We start from the raw sequence: 14,577 nt of genomic DNA, 5'->3' as shown, positions 1-14,577 counted from the left end.
CCAAAAAATGAAATTTCTCTTATCTTAATAATATTCATGATTAAAATAGTTAAATTTTATAAATAAACTGTTTTATATTAGATTACTTAATATATACAAATAATTTATACATCATATAATTAATATTATTATATACATATTTTTTATTTTTTCTTTTTAAAGTATAAATTTAAGCACATAATTTTTTAAATAAAGAAAATAAAATAAGTTTAATCTTAATAAATTAAAGGAAATTTTTTTATCAAGCATGAAAGATAATATAACTTCTACTATAAAAAAAAAGTATAATTAATTTTATATTTTGAGGATTTTTAAAATTTGCCTCAATTATTTTAATTGGTTTTCAAAATCTATTAGTTTTTAAATAAGTTCCAAAGATTTTACATTTTATGTACAGGTTATTATCATTTTTTTAAATAAAAATAAAACAAAAAATTATCCAAACAACATCTTAGCTTTATAATTTTTTATTTAAAATCTCGAAATTTTCTCTTGCAATAAAAATGAAGAATAAAATGTAAAATAATTGAAAAATCTTTTTATTTAAAATTTTTTTAACGTCATATACAATTGTAGAGTAAGTTGAAAAAAGTATTTTATAGATTTGAGTTTAGTAATAAAATTTCATTAATAGTATTTGTTTTTATTTTTGAAGAATTACTTTCCAAATTATTTTGAGCTATGATGAAGGTTTTGGGTGGAATAGTCATTTAATTAATTAATTTATTTATATATTTATTTGATGGTGTGATTGAAAAATAATTTTATTTAAAAAAATTATAACATTGTTTGATTGTTGTTCTCTATTTCCAGTTTTTAAAACCAAAGTGAAATAAAGAACAACGTAACATTGTTCTCCGTTTCTAATGTCTGAAAATAAAGTGAAATAAAGAATAGTTTCTGAATAATAAGTATATATTGTTTTTATTGGTCTTAAAAACAAAAGAAAAACATAAATGTTGTAAATGAAAAGTAATGAATGACCACATTGATAGCCATTATGAACTCCATTTACTCATCTTTAAGATGAGTAATGGGAGTTCATATTATGAAGCCTATAAAAGGCTTCTTACCCCCCCCCCCCCCCCCCCCCCCCCCATGTAAAAGCATCCTGAGAAAAGAAAGAAAGTTCTTCCTCTCATTCTCTCTCTCTCTCTCTCTCTTTCTTTCACTTTCTCAATTCTCTTATTTGATTCCTTCTTCCATATTATATATCAAAGTAAGATATATTTTATCTTTACTACTTTGATTTGCATTATATTTGTCATTGTTTTACAACACGTTATCAGCACGAATTGCTCTAAAGGTAATTCTCGTATCTTAAACTTGAAATTATTTATATGGAATAAAATTTTGCATATTTATATTATTGTTGATTTGTTTTGTTACATATTGTTAAAAGTTATAAACAAATTATTTGATTTTGTTTATAATCAAAGTTATACCAATGATATCAAGTTATTATAACTGATTTTAATAATATTGTTTTGTCATATATATGAAGTTATTTGACAATGTCGAATATCACAAAACTCGAATTTGTGGCACTTGACATTTCGGGAAAGAACTATCTATCTTGGATCCTTGATGCTGAATTACATATTGATGCAATGAACCTTGGAGCTACGATCAAACAAGGAAATCAAGCATCCCTGCAGGATCGCGCAAAAGCATTGATTTTCCTTCGCCATCACCTCCATGAAGGTTTAAAAAATGAGTATCTTACGGTAAAGGACCCTTTTACTCTATGGAGTAATTTGAAGGAAAGATATGACCACCAGAAAACTGTGATTCTCCCAAAAGCTCGATATGATTGGATGCACCTAAGGTTGCAAGATTTTAAAACTGTTAGTGAATACAACTCTGCACTTTTCAAAATCAGCTCTCAATTAAAGCTGTGTGGAGAAAAAAATCACAGAGGAAGACATGTTAGAGAAAACTTTTACTACGTTTCATGCCTCGAATGTGTTCCTACAGCAGCAATATTGAGAGCGTAGATTTACAAAATATTCTGAATTAATATCATGTCTTCTTGTTGCTGAACAAAATAATGAGCTTTTGATGAGAAATCACCAGTCTCGTCCAACTGGATCTGAACCATTCCCTGAAGTGAATGCAATATCATCCCAAACTCGTGGACGTGGACGAGGACGTGGTCGTGGTCATGAAAGAAATCCCCGATACCATGGTTCTTATAGTAATAATTCTCAGAAAATGAAAGCCTCATTGCACCACCAGAAGTGGAACAATACGAAATGGAACAATACTGAGGCAAAACAAGAAAATGGGAAGCGTTTACAAGATAAACCTCCTAAGAATCATGAGAATAATTGTTATAGATATGGTATTAAGGGGTATTGGTCATGTACCTGTCGTACGCCCAAACATTTGGTCGACCTTTACCAAGCATCAATAAAAGTTGAAGGAAAAGAGATAGAGATGAACTTTACCATAGTGATGGATTAGACCTAACCTACTATGACATTGATTTCTTTGGAGGTCCTAATGAAAAAACAGACCATTTGATAAATGATGAAAAAATTAACATTGATTGATGTTACTTTATATATAAAATAATATATTATTATGTCTTATATTTACATTTGATTTACTTTTTTATTTACATTATGCCCTATTTTTTTTGTTATATTTGAAATCCATGTGTTATTTGGTCTCAAGATGAATGAGGATGATGTATGTCTCGCAGACTGTGCGACCACGCACACAATTCTTCGAGATAAAAGATATTTCCTCGAATTGACATTAATAAAAGCTAATGTAAGTACCATATCTGGTACTACAAACTTAGTTGAAGGCTCTGGAAGAGCAAACATAACGTTGCCAAATGGAACTAGATTCCATATAAATGACGCGTTATATTCTAGAAAATCCAGAAGAAATTTGCTTAGTTTTAAAGATATCCGCAGAAATGGATATCATATTGAAACTATGAATGAAGATAATGTAGAATATCTTTACATTACTTCCATTATATCTGGCCAGAAGCTTATAATGGAAAAACTCCCGGCTTTCTCCTCTGGGTTGTATCATACAACTGTAAAGCCTATTGAATCATATGTTGTCGTGAACCAGAAGTTCAATGACCCAAAAGTTTTTGTCCTTTGGCATGACAGGCTAGGTCACCTAGGGTCTTCAATGATGCGTCGAATAATCGAACACTCATATGGGCATCCACAAAAGAACCAGAAGATTCTTTCGCCCAATGAATACTCATGTGCTGCTTGCTCACAAGGTAAATTGATAATCAGACCATCTTTTACTAAAGTCATATCTGAGTCACCAGTCTTTTTAGAAAAAATACATGGGGACATATGTGGGCCTATCCATCCACCATGTGGACCATTCCGTTATTTTATGATCTTAATAAATGCTTCTACTAGATGGTCACATGTTTGTCTCCTTTCTACACGTAATGTAGCCTTTGCTAGACTCCTTGCACAAATAATCAAATTACGAGCATAATTTTCAGATTATCCAATTAAGACAATACGTCTTGATAATGCTGGCGAATTTACTTCTCAAACATTCATTGACTATTGCATGTCAGTAGGGATAAATATTGAGCATCCTGTTGCTCATACTCATACCCAGAATGGTTTAGCAGAATCCTTCATCAAACGTCTCCAATTAATAGCTCGACCATTACTAATGAAAACCAAATTACCTACTTCCGCCTAGGGACATGCTATTATGCATGCTGCAGCTTTAGTCCGTATTCGACCTACAACTTACCATGAATACTCCCCTTCACAACTTGTGCTTGGAAAACAACCAAATATCTCTCACTTACGAATCTTTGGTTGTGCAGTATATGTACCAATTGCACCTACACAACGCACTAAAATGGGTCCCCAACGAAGACTTGGGGTTTATGTAGGTTTTGATTCTCCATCTATCATAAGATATCTTGAACCTTTGACAGACGATGTTTTTACAGCCCGCTTTGCGGATTGTCATTTTAATGAGAGTGTTTTCCCATCATTAGGGAGAAAAAAGTCGATTCTTGAAGAACGACGAGAAACTAATTGGAAGACATCTACTATGACCCATCTTGATCCTCGTACAAATCAATGTGAACTAGAAGTTCAAAGGATTATTCATTTGCAAATCAATTACCAGATGCATTCATTGATACCAAGAAAGTGACAAAGTCACATATCCCGGCTGCAAATACTCCAGCACGGATTGATGTCCTTGTAGGACAGTTAACAAATGAATCTAAGATACGCCTGAAGCGTGGTAGACTTGTCGGCTCAAAGGATGTAACTCCCCGGAAGAGGAGAACCCAAGAAAAACTTGGCACTCTAGAATAGACCATCAAAATGACTGATCAGTTTAAAATTGATAAATCTATAGCCCTAGAAGAGGCACAAATAATGCAGAAAACCCCCGAAGAGGCACATATTGAACAAGAAGCCCCTGAAGAGGCACAAATACCTGAAAATTGTGAGATCTCAGTAAGTTATGTACAAACGGGAGAAAAATGAGATCGAAATAATATTGTTATTAACAATATTTTTGCTTTCCAAGTGGCTTCTAATATCATAAGAAATGATGAAGATCCCGAACCACGAAACGTGGAAGAATGTCGACATAGAAATGATTGGCTAAAATGGAAAGAAGCTATACAGGCAGAATTAAACTCATTAACAAAACGAGAAGTTTTTGGACCTGTAGTCCAAACACCTGAAGATGTAAAGCCTACTGGGTACAAATGGGTATTTGTATGAAAGCGCAATGAGAATAATGAGGTCATAAGATATAAAACGCGATTAGTAGCACAAGGTTTCTAGCAGAGACCTGGTATTGACTACGAGGAAACATATTCTCCCGTCATGGACGCAATCACATTTCGTTTCTTAATTAGTTTGGCAGTCTCAGAAGGACTGGATATGCATCTCATGGATGTTATTACAACATATTTATACGGATCCATGGATAATGATATATACATGAAAATCCCAAAATGATTTAAATTGCCTGATGCAAATAATACAAAGCCTCGTAGCATGTACTCAATCAAGTTACAACGATCCTTGTATGAATTAAAGTAATCTGGACGCATGTGGTACAATCGCCTTAGCGAATACTTGCTAAAAGAAGGGTATGTGAATAACCCTATATGCCCATGCATCTTCATTAAGAAATCAGAAACCGGATTTGCAATTATTGCAGTGTATGTTGATGACTTAAATCTTGTTGGAACTCCTGAAGAGCTCACAAGAACAACAAATTACTTGAAAAAAGAATTTGAGATGAAAGATCTTGGAAAAACAAAATTTTGTCTCGGCCTGCAGATCGAGCATTTTCCAAATGAAGTTTTAGTACATCAATCAACATACATTAAGAAAGTTTTGAAGCGTTTTTATATGGATAAAGCGCATCCTTTAAGTTCTCCAATGGTTGTCCGATCACTTGATGTGAAAAAGGACCCATTTCGTCCTTGCGAAAATGATGAAGAGTTACTTGGTCCTGAAGTACCATATCTTAGTGTTATTGGTGCACTTATGTATCTTGCCAATTGTACACGTCCAGACATTGCTTTTTCTGTCAATTTATTAATGAGATACAATTCCGCTCCAACTCGAAGACATTGGAATGGTATCAAACATATATTGCGTTATCTTCGCGGAACTACTGATATGGGTTTATTTTACTCAAGGGAATCAAAGCAACAATTGCTTGCATATGCAGATGCAGGATATCTTTCAGATCCACATAAAGGCAGGTCACAAACAGGGTATGTGTTTAATTGTAAAGGTATTGTTATTTCATGGAGATCTGTCAAACAAACAATGATGGCCACATCATCAAATCATTCAGAAATACTGGCAATTCATGAAGCAAGTCGTGAATGTATATGGCTAAGATCTATGATCCAACATATTCGGGAATCATGTGGACTCTCCTCTATCAAAGGTGACCCGACAATATTATTTGAAGATAATGCTGCATGCATTGCACAAATAACAGGGGGTTATATTAAAGGAGATAGAACTAAACACATTTCACCAAAATTCATTTATACACATGAACTCCAGAAGAGTGGTGAAATTGATGTGCAACAAATACGCTCAAGTGATAATCTAGCAGATTTATTCACAAAATCATTGTCAACCTCAACATTCAAGAAGTTAATGCACAGGATTGGAATGCGTCAACTCAAGGATATCGACATGAGGGGGAGTATGCTTGTAAAAGGGTGTTAGTGTACTGTACTCTTTTTTCCTTCGTTCAGGTTTTGTCCTACTGGGTTTTACTGGTAAGGTTTTTAACGAGGTAGTCCTAATATACCAAGAAAAGAATATTGTACTCTTTTTCCTTCGCTAGGTTTTTCCTATAGGGTTTTTTACTAGCAAGGTTTTAATGAGGCATATTCTTTTAATATGGTGGTCATCCAAGGGGGAGTGTTGTAAATGAAAAGTAATGAATGACCACATTGATAGCCATTATGAACTCCATTTACTCATCTTTAAGATGAGTAATGGTAGTTCATATTATGAAGCCTATAAAAGGCTTATTACCACCCCCCCCCCCCCCCCTCATGTAAAAGCATCCCGAGAAAAGAAAGAAAGTTCTTCCTCTCATTCTCTCTCTCTCTCTCTCTTTCTTTCTTTCACTTTCTCAATTCTCTTCTTTGATTCCTTCTTCCATATTATATATCAAAGTAAGATATATTTTATCTCTACTACTTTGATTTGCATTATATTTGTCCTTGTTTTACAACAATAAAGAAATTTTAAAAATCCTTTAAAAGCAACTAAAAATGATATCATTTTTCTTTTCTCTTCATAATCCAATATGAATATTGAAAATCTTTAAATTTGACTTTCTTTTATATTACACTTGTTTTTATGAATTTCCTTTAACTTAATAAAAAAAAATTCATTTGATATAATTTAAAACTTAAAAACTGATTTAATTAGTACTTGGAAAATCTTAGAACTTATTAACATTAGAAAGACATAGACCAAATTTATTTTTGAATGACTTGAAATGTTTCTTCTTTACATATGATTATACACTATAATTTTTATTTTTATTTTTACTAGGCAAATAAACACAAAATAAAGCAAGAATTGATGGGTTGGATTCATTAACAAGTACAATAATTTTTACAAAAAAAAAAAAAAAATTGAAACTCAAATAATGATTTAGTTAATACAAAAAATTTATAAACAAAAATGGGTCTAAAATGACTATTATTTATCTTATACATAAAATTGTATTTTTTTTCACTATATAAATAAATTTAAAATTAAACAAGACTTAACGTGCTAGATTCATTAACGAGTTCAATCATTTTAAAAAATAACTTGATATTTAAATAGTAATCAAATTGGTACAAGAAATTTATGGACAAAAATTTGTTTAAAATAACTCTATTGTTTCTTTTATACATAAAACCATATTTTTTTGAATTTTTTTAATAGACAACTATATTCTACATTAAATAAGACTTAATACATTGAATTCATTAACGAGTTTACTATTTTTTTTTAAAAAAAATAGCTTGATACTCAAATAGTGAATTAATTAATAAAAAAAATTTATGAATAAAAATTAATTCGCAGTGATATTATTATTTCTTTTCTACATATAATTAGACAAAATTTGTAAAATAACTCTATTGTTTCTTTTATACATAAAGCTATATTTTTCTGAATTTTTTTAATAGACAACTAAATTCCAAATTAAATAAGACTTAATGCATTGAATTTATTAATCAATCTACTATTTTTTTTTAAAAAAAATTACTTGATACTCAAATAGTGAATTAATTAATAAAAAAAATTTACGAATAAAAATTAGTTCACAATGATACTATTATTTCTTTTCTATATATTATTATTATTATTATTATTATTATTATTATTATTATTATTATTATAAATTTTCTCACTAGAGAAATGAACTTCAAATCAAGTCACACTTGATATTTTATTTATTAATGAGTTTAATCATTTCTAAAAATAATTTAAAAGTCAAAAAATAAATCTAATCACTACAAAACATGATAGACCATATATTATGAGCCATATAACTTTATTATGTCTCATTTAAAGACTATATTTTTTGAATTTTCTCATGTGGTCTATGGATTCTAAATAAAGTATGATATAATTAATAATCTAATTTTTAAGAATAATTTGAAATTAAAAAAAAATTGAAACAATTAATTGCATATTAAATAAAAATATTTTAGAATATTGTGTTTGTAATTGAATATTAAACATGTGAATATAATGACTCATTTATATATTAAAAATGTTAATTTTATTTGTTTTAAGATAAAATATTATCAACCATTATTATTTTTAAATTATTATTATTATTATTATTATTATTATTCATTTTTAATAAAAAAAATTAATTATATTTGTATGAAGATGTTAATATTCATATTTTTTTTTTCTATCATACACTAAAATAATATATTTTTGTAAAATTTATGATATTATAATATTACTATTCATAGTTTACTAAAAATTATTTATTTTTTTAATTTATTTATAATAAAAAATTATTTTCATTTTTAAGTGGATTTGAATTAAATTTAATTAATATTATATAGATTGAATATATAATCTTTTTACAAAATCAAAACAGAAAAACTATTTTTAAAAATAAAAACAACTTATTTCCTGAAAATTTTTTGTTTTTTGTTGTTTTTTGTTTTTGAAGAATATTTTGAAAAACAATTTGCTAAACACTCTTACATTCATAAAATAGTAATTTTTATTTATTTATTTACTTGAAAAAAGTTTTCCAAATGGGTTGTAAGCTTCCCTTCTCGTTCCTGCCTCTTCGTCATTGTTTTTTTTTGTTTTTTTTTATCACTGAAACTGATAAGAGCTACAGAAGCGCAGCCACGTCACCGTATCGCCTCCGCCGGCTACCTACTCCACAAACACCCATCTCCGCCGTGATACCATCACCACTAGCCGCGGGAACTTTTCAGTTTAACAACACTCCAGGTTTGATCCTCTCTTTCCCCTCCTCTCATGCTGGTTTCAGACTGTTTTCCCTTTCTCCTCCAAAAATTTAGTTCTTTTCGGCTTTTCCCTTCATATCCGTAACCATATTTTCTTTTTGGAAATAAAGATTTGCCTGGAAAATTTCTCCATTTTTGTGGTTGAATTGGGCTCCCGGACCTGATATCTAAAGGCGGGCGTCGAAATTCCTTTGTAATTAATTTCAGAGCTGAGGAAGATGGTATCTACTTCGATTGGTCGAAAATTCCTTAGAAAATCCTGAATTTGAAGCTGTGATTTGTGGAGCTGTTATCTGTATTTCAATTCATCAATCAACTGCTAATTCCAAGAACCTAATTTCTCATGTTCCCTTAGATACTTGCTTTAACATCTTTTCTGCTGATGAAATTGCAGGAAATGTAGTCTTTGAAAACTAGATCATCTGGGATATTTAAGTTGAAAAAGAAAAAAAAAATCTGTAAAATCTGAAGTTTTCCTTTATCACCATCAGATAAGGTCTTGCAATTGATTCATGGATAGGCCACTACAAGTTAAATTTTTTACATTGGATATTTTGCTTGAGAAATTCAGGTTGAGAAATTCAAATCCAGATATTTTGTTGGCAACTTTGCAGACTGAAAGGGTAGATTGTTTGGGAATAAGCTTGAAACTGTCTCTCCCAATTTTGAAGGGCCAAATGATCTTTTGATTGTGATATGCAGACGGTTTTGTTGTTTGTCCAATAGGCCATATGATATTTGACATTTTCTGTTTCTTGTTTCATCAACAGCAACATCTAGCCATGGCTGTGCTAGCTCTGTAATTTCTGCAGAAAGCATAGGATAAGTTTGTTGTCTGAATTACCCAAAGCATTACAGTTGAGGAAGATGGCCGATGAGGAGAGAAACTTGGTTGAAATATTAGAAGAGCATAATGTGATTGACATTGCTAAGTATATAAATTATGTCAGTGCCCCACAGGCAGGCGCTGTAGCAACTTTCTCGGGCACGACTCGTGACACCTTTGATGGTAAAACAGTTGTAGAGTTGAGATACGAAGCTTATGTTCCAATGGCCATCCGCTGCATCAATGACATTTGTTCATCTGCCCGAGCATCCTGGAGCCTCATCTCCATTGCAGTTGCCCACCGCTTGGGACCAGTTTCAGTGGGGGAAACCAGTATCTTCATTGCAATCTCTTCTGTTCACCGGGCTGATGCATTGGACGCTTGTAAGTTTGTGATTGATGAAATTAAGGCATCAGTTCCGATATGGAAGAAGGAGGTGTATGCAAATGGAGAGGTTTGGAAGGAGAACTCTGAGTTTTTGGAGAGGAGGTCAGAGCTTGGTAATGCTGGGCTGCAGGAGGGAAGGACATGCTGTTCAAGAAAAGTAAAGGTGGAGGCACAGGAGAGGAAGAGTTGCTGTGGGGCTAAGGTGAAGGTGGAAGGAGAACTCAAGTTTTTGGAGAGGAGGTCAGAGCTAGGAAATGCTGGGCTGCAGGAGGGAGGGACATGCTGTTCAAGAAAAGTAAAGGTGGAGGCACAGGAGAGGAAGGGTTGCTGTGGGGCTAAGGTGAAGGTGGATGTTGAATGACCACCTTATGCATCTATGGAGGAGAGCTTTATGGGTAAGAAGATCTAGTTCAAGTGCATTTTTATTCACTCCTTTCTGTTCACTGTTAACAATCAAATGCATTTTAGGGTCTGGTGGAAAAGCTGTGCCTGTTTTGTTGCATATCATCCATTGTTCTTTCATATAAAATTAACGATATTTATATATTATACTACTCTCTAATAGGAGCCACAAGTTAAATGGCAAATTGTGTCCGGCAATTCTGGCCTATAAAAGGGAGAAAAAGAAAAAGTGTGGAGCAATTCTGCAAACCCAAACAGATGCTGGGTGAACTCCTTAGGTCCTCCAAACTATTGAGTTTGAGCCCAGGACTATGATAATTCCTACAAATTTCACAAAACATGCATCTGAAAATTTTGCAATGAATTTCCCTAACAAAGTTGTTGTATGCTGATTGATTGAATAAAGTTGTTTCTTATTGTTGGGTTTTTTTTTTTTTTTTGGGTCTTTTTAGGCATATTATGAACTTGAAATAACCATCAACTTCAGCTCCTTTGGGAACCTAGGGGTGAGCATTTGGTATTTAGGCATCAACATGGGGTTCAACCATAGTGACGAGGAAAATTGAATCATTCATTAGAATATATTTAGACTATGTTTGGTTCACAAAATTTGAGGGAAAATGTGAATGAGAGAAAATAAAGAAGAAAATTAGAAGGAAAAAAAAAGTAAAGGAAAATAAAAAACAAATTTAAAGTTAAAAAAATTATTTTTATATATCTTTACTTATTTTCTTTCATTATGTAAAAATTAATTTTTTATAAGGAAATAAATATAAGAAAATAATTTTTCTTAATATTTTTTTTCTTTAATACTTTTCGAGAACCAAATATAGCTTTAGAGGTCAGTACTCACTAATTAAAATTCAGCTAAATAAATTTGGGAAAATCATCTAACCATACACTAACTGCAACAAATATGAGATTTTGGAATTTTACTTTTTTCTTTTTAATTTAAAAATATTGTCTATTCATGCACTTCAATAGTGCTTTTATATTTGTTCCACAATTACCCTCAAAACTAAAGGACAAAGTACACACCAATTCAATACCACCTATTAATAAGTACATCTGTCATTTATTTTTATTAATTTTCTCATATTAATATATCTCCCTTACCACTTGTCACATTTTCACTTTTCTTTTTTCTTTTTCCTCTCTTGCCACCATTATCCATTGTCACCTATTATAGTTTTTATTATTATTTTTCTTTTTTTCTTTATATCCTTTTTAATATGCTCGTGCATTTTCTCATAAAACTTCTTTAATTTTAATTTATTTTTACTCTCTAATTTGTCTATATTTATTGATTTTAATTATTTTTTTGACATATTAAACTTAAAATGATAATATATAGTAAATAATTAATATAACAAATTAAATAAAAACAAAATATATAATGGACAAAAATGAAAAATATTATCCCACAAATAATAATGATTTTAAATATTAATTATAATAATACATTTTATAAATTAAGGTTTAAATTTAAAAATTCCATTTTATTATTTAGAAGTTTATGATATAATATTTTTTATATTAATACTAAACAAAAGATTTATTTATTTTGTAAATTCTATCATATGTAAAAGTAAAAATATCATTGTAATACTATTTATTATTTACATTATTTTTCTTTTAATTTTTATTTTAAATTTATCATATCAAAATCACAATAAATGATGGTGCTTCTATCATTTTCCTTATGATTTTAAATTGATTGTGGATCTAACTTTTTTTTTGTTAAAATCTTTAATTTTTAATTAAAATAAAATATAAAAGAAAATATATTTTTAATAAAAAATTGTATTTAACCTTTTATATTAATTTCATAAAAAATAGGTATATCCTTAAAAAAAAAAGGGTAAATTAATGCTTAGGAGAATAAAAAAAAATATTATACTTATCATGGTGTATATATTCATTTGGGACCCTCGATAAGTAATTGGAGGAAATACCCACCCAAAAAGAACTTTGGGATCATAGGTATATCCATTCTTAGAGGAACCAAAACCCCTATTTTCATTTTCATGGTTCATATATTCCTTTGGGGACCATTGAGAAAGAATTAAAGGTTATTTCCCACCCTAAAGCGGATATTGGAACCTAAGGTACATCCTAAAGATAATTTGGTACATCATTTATAAAATTTGGCACATATTTCATAAAATTTGGCACATCTTTAAAACAATTTTGTACAACCAATCCATGAGCTATCAAGACCTCTATATTATTACATGTGGTTTGTTTATTTCTTTAGGGATCTTTAGGAAGTAATTAGAGGTCATTCCCTACTCCGAAACGAACTTTGGAACCCTAGGTATATCCTTAAGGAAATTTGGTGCATCGTTAAGAAATTTTGGTACATCCAAACCTCAGGCTATCGAGACCCCTATCTATCTTCCTATGGTCCCTATTATCCTTTAAGGACCCTTAGGTAGTGATTGAAGGTCATTCCCCACATCGAAACGAACTTTGACACTCTTATTACATCATTTACAAAATTTGGTACATCCTTAAAAATATTTGGTACATACTTGAGTTATTGAAACATCTATCTTATTATCCATGGTCTGTTTATCCCTTTAGGGATCTTTGGGAAGTGATTGGAGATCGTTCCCTACTCCGAAATGGACTTTGGCACCCTAGGTATATGATTGAGAAATTTTGATATATCCAATCCTTGAGCTAACGGAACACTTATCTCCATTTCCATAGTCAATTTTTTTTTTCCTTTGGAGACCCTCAGGAAGTTATTGAAGGTCATTCCCCACCCCATAACGGACTTTGGTAACATTGGTACATCATTCACAAAATTTGGTACATTATGAAGGATGTACCAAATTTTGTGAAGGATGTACCAAGGGTTCCAAAGTGCATTCCGAGGTGGGGATCGGCCCCCAATCACTTCTTTATGGGTTCCAAAATGAAATCATGTACCATCCATGTTCAAATGGGGGATTCGGAAACAATAGGATAGGATGTACCAAATTTAATGAAGGATGTACCAAATTTTGTGAAGGATGTACCAAACGTTCCAAAGTGCGTTTCGAGGTGAGGAACGACCCCTAATCACTTCCTTATGGGTTCCAAAATGAAATCATGGACCATCCATGTTCAGATGGGGGTCCCAAAAACAATAAGATCAGATGTACCAAATTTTATAAAGGATGTACCAAAGGTTCAAAAGTGTGTTCCGAGGTGGGGATCAGACCCCAAACACTTCGTTATGAGTTTCTAAATGAAATTATGGACCATCCATGTTCAGATGGGGGTCCCGAAAGCGATAGGATCAGATGTACCAAATTTTGTGAAGGACGTACTAAGGGTTCCAAAGTGCATTCCAAGGTGGGGATCGGCTCCCAATCACTTCCTTATGGGTTCCAAAATGAAATCATGGATCATCCATGTTTAGATGAGGGACTCGGAAGTAATAGGATCGAATGTAACAAATTTAATAAAAGATGTATCAAATTTTGTGAAGATTGTACCAAATTTTGTGAAGCATGTACCAAGGGTTCCAAAGTGCGTTCCGAGGTGCGGATCGGCTCTCAATCACTTCCTTATGGGTTCCAAAATGAAATCATGGATCATCCATGTTCAGATGGGGGACCCGGAAACAATAGGATCGGATGTACCAAATTTAATGAAGGATGTACCAAGTGTTCCAAAGTGCGTTCCAAGGTAAGGATCGATCCCCAATTACTTCCTTATGGGTTCCAAAATGAAATCATGGACCATCCATGTTCAGATGGGGGTCCCAAAAACAATAAGATCGGATGTACCAAATTTTGTGAAGGATGTACCAAGGGTTCCAAAGTGTGTTCCGAGGTGGGGATCGGACCCCAAACACTTCGTTATGGGTTTCTAAATGAAATTATGGATCATCCATGTTCATATGGGGGTCTCGGAAGCGATAGGATCGGATGTACCAAATTTAATGAAGGA

At 31.6% G+C, this 14,577-nt stretch overlaps 1 protein-coding gene across 1 annotated transcript; it reads left to right on the top strand.

Annotated features, from left to right (window-relative positions):
• Positions 1-8,836: 8,836 nt before the first annotated feature.
• LOC117926205 (molybdopterin synthase catalytic subunit-like) lies at positions 8,837-10,824 on the top strand. Its single transcript, XM_034845283.1, has 2 exons — positions 8,837-8,999; positions 9,787-10,824. The coding sequence occupies exon 2, from the start codon at positions 9,884-9,886 to the stop codon at positions 10,589-10,591; it is 708 nt and encodes a 235-aa protein (XP_034701174.1). The 5' UTR covers positions 8,837-8,999; positions 9,787-9,883; the 3' UTR covers positions 10,592-10,824.
• The last annotated feature ends 3,753 nt before the right edge of the window (positions 10,825-14,577 follow it).

Source organism: Vitis riparia, chromosome 12 (assembly GCF_004353265.1).
Source record: "Vitis riparia cultivar Riparia Gloire de Montpellier isolate 1030 chromosome 12, EGFV_Vit.rip_1.0, whole genome shotgun sequence".
In the NCBI taxonomy this organism is placed as follows: Eukaryota; Viridiplantae; Streptophyta; class Magnoliopsida; order Vitales; family Vitaceae; genus Vitis; species Vitis riparia.
The sequence above is the reverse complement of the archived record's forward strand: the minus strand, read 5'-3'. Positions and strand labels throughout refer to the sequence as shown.

Bases quoted from the DNA above. Each gene is read 5' to 3' on its own strand.
- LOC117926205 (XM_034845283.1), top strand. From the start codon at position 9,884: ATGGCCGATGAGGAGAGAAACTTGGTTGAAATATTAGAAGAGCATAAT.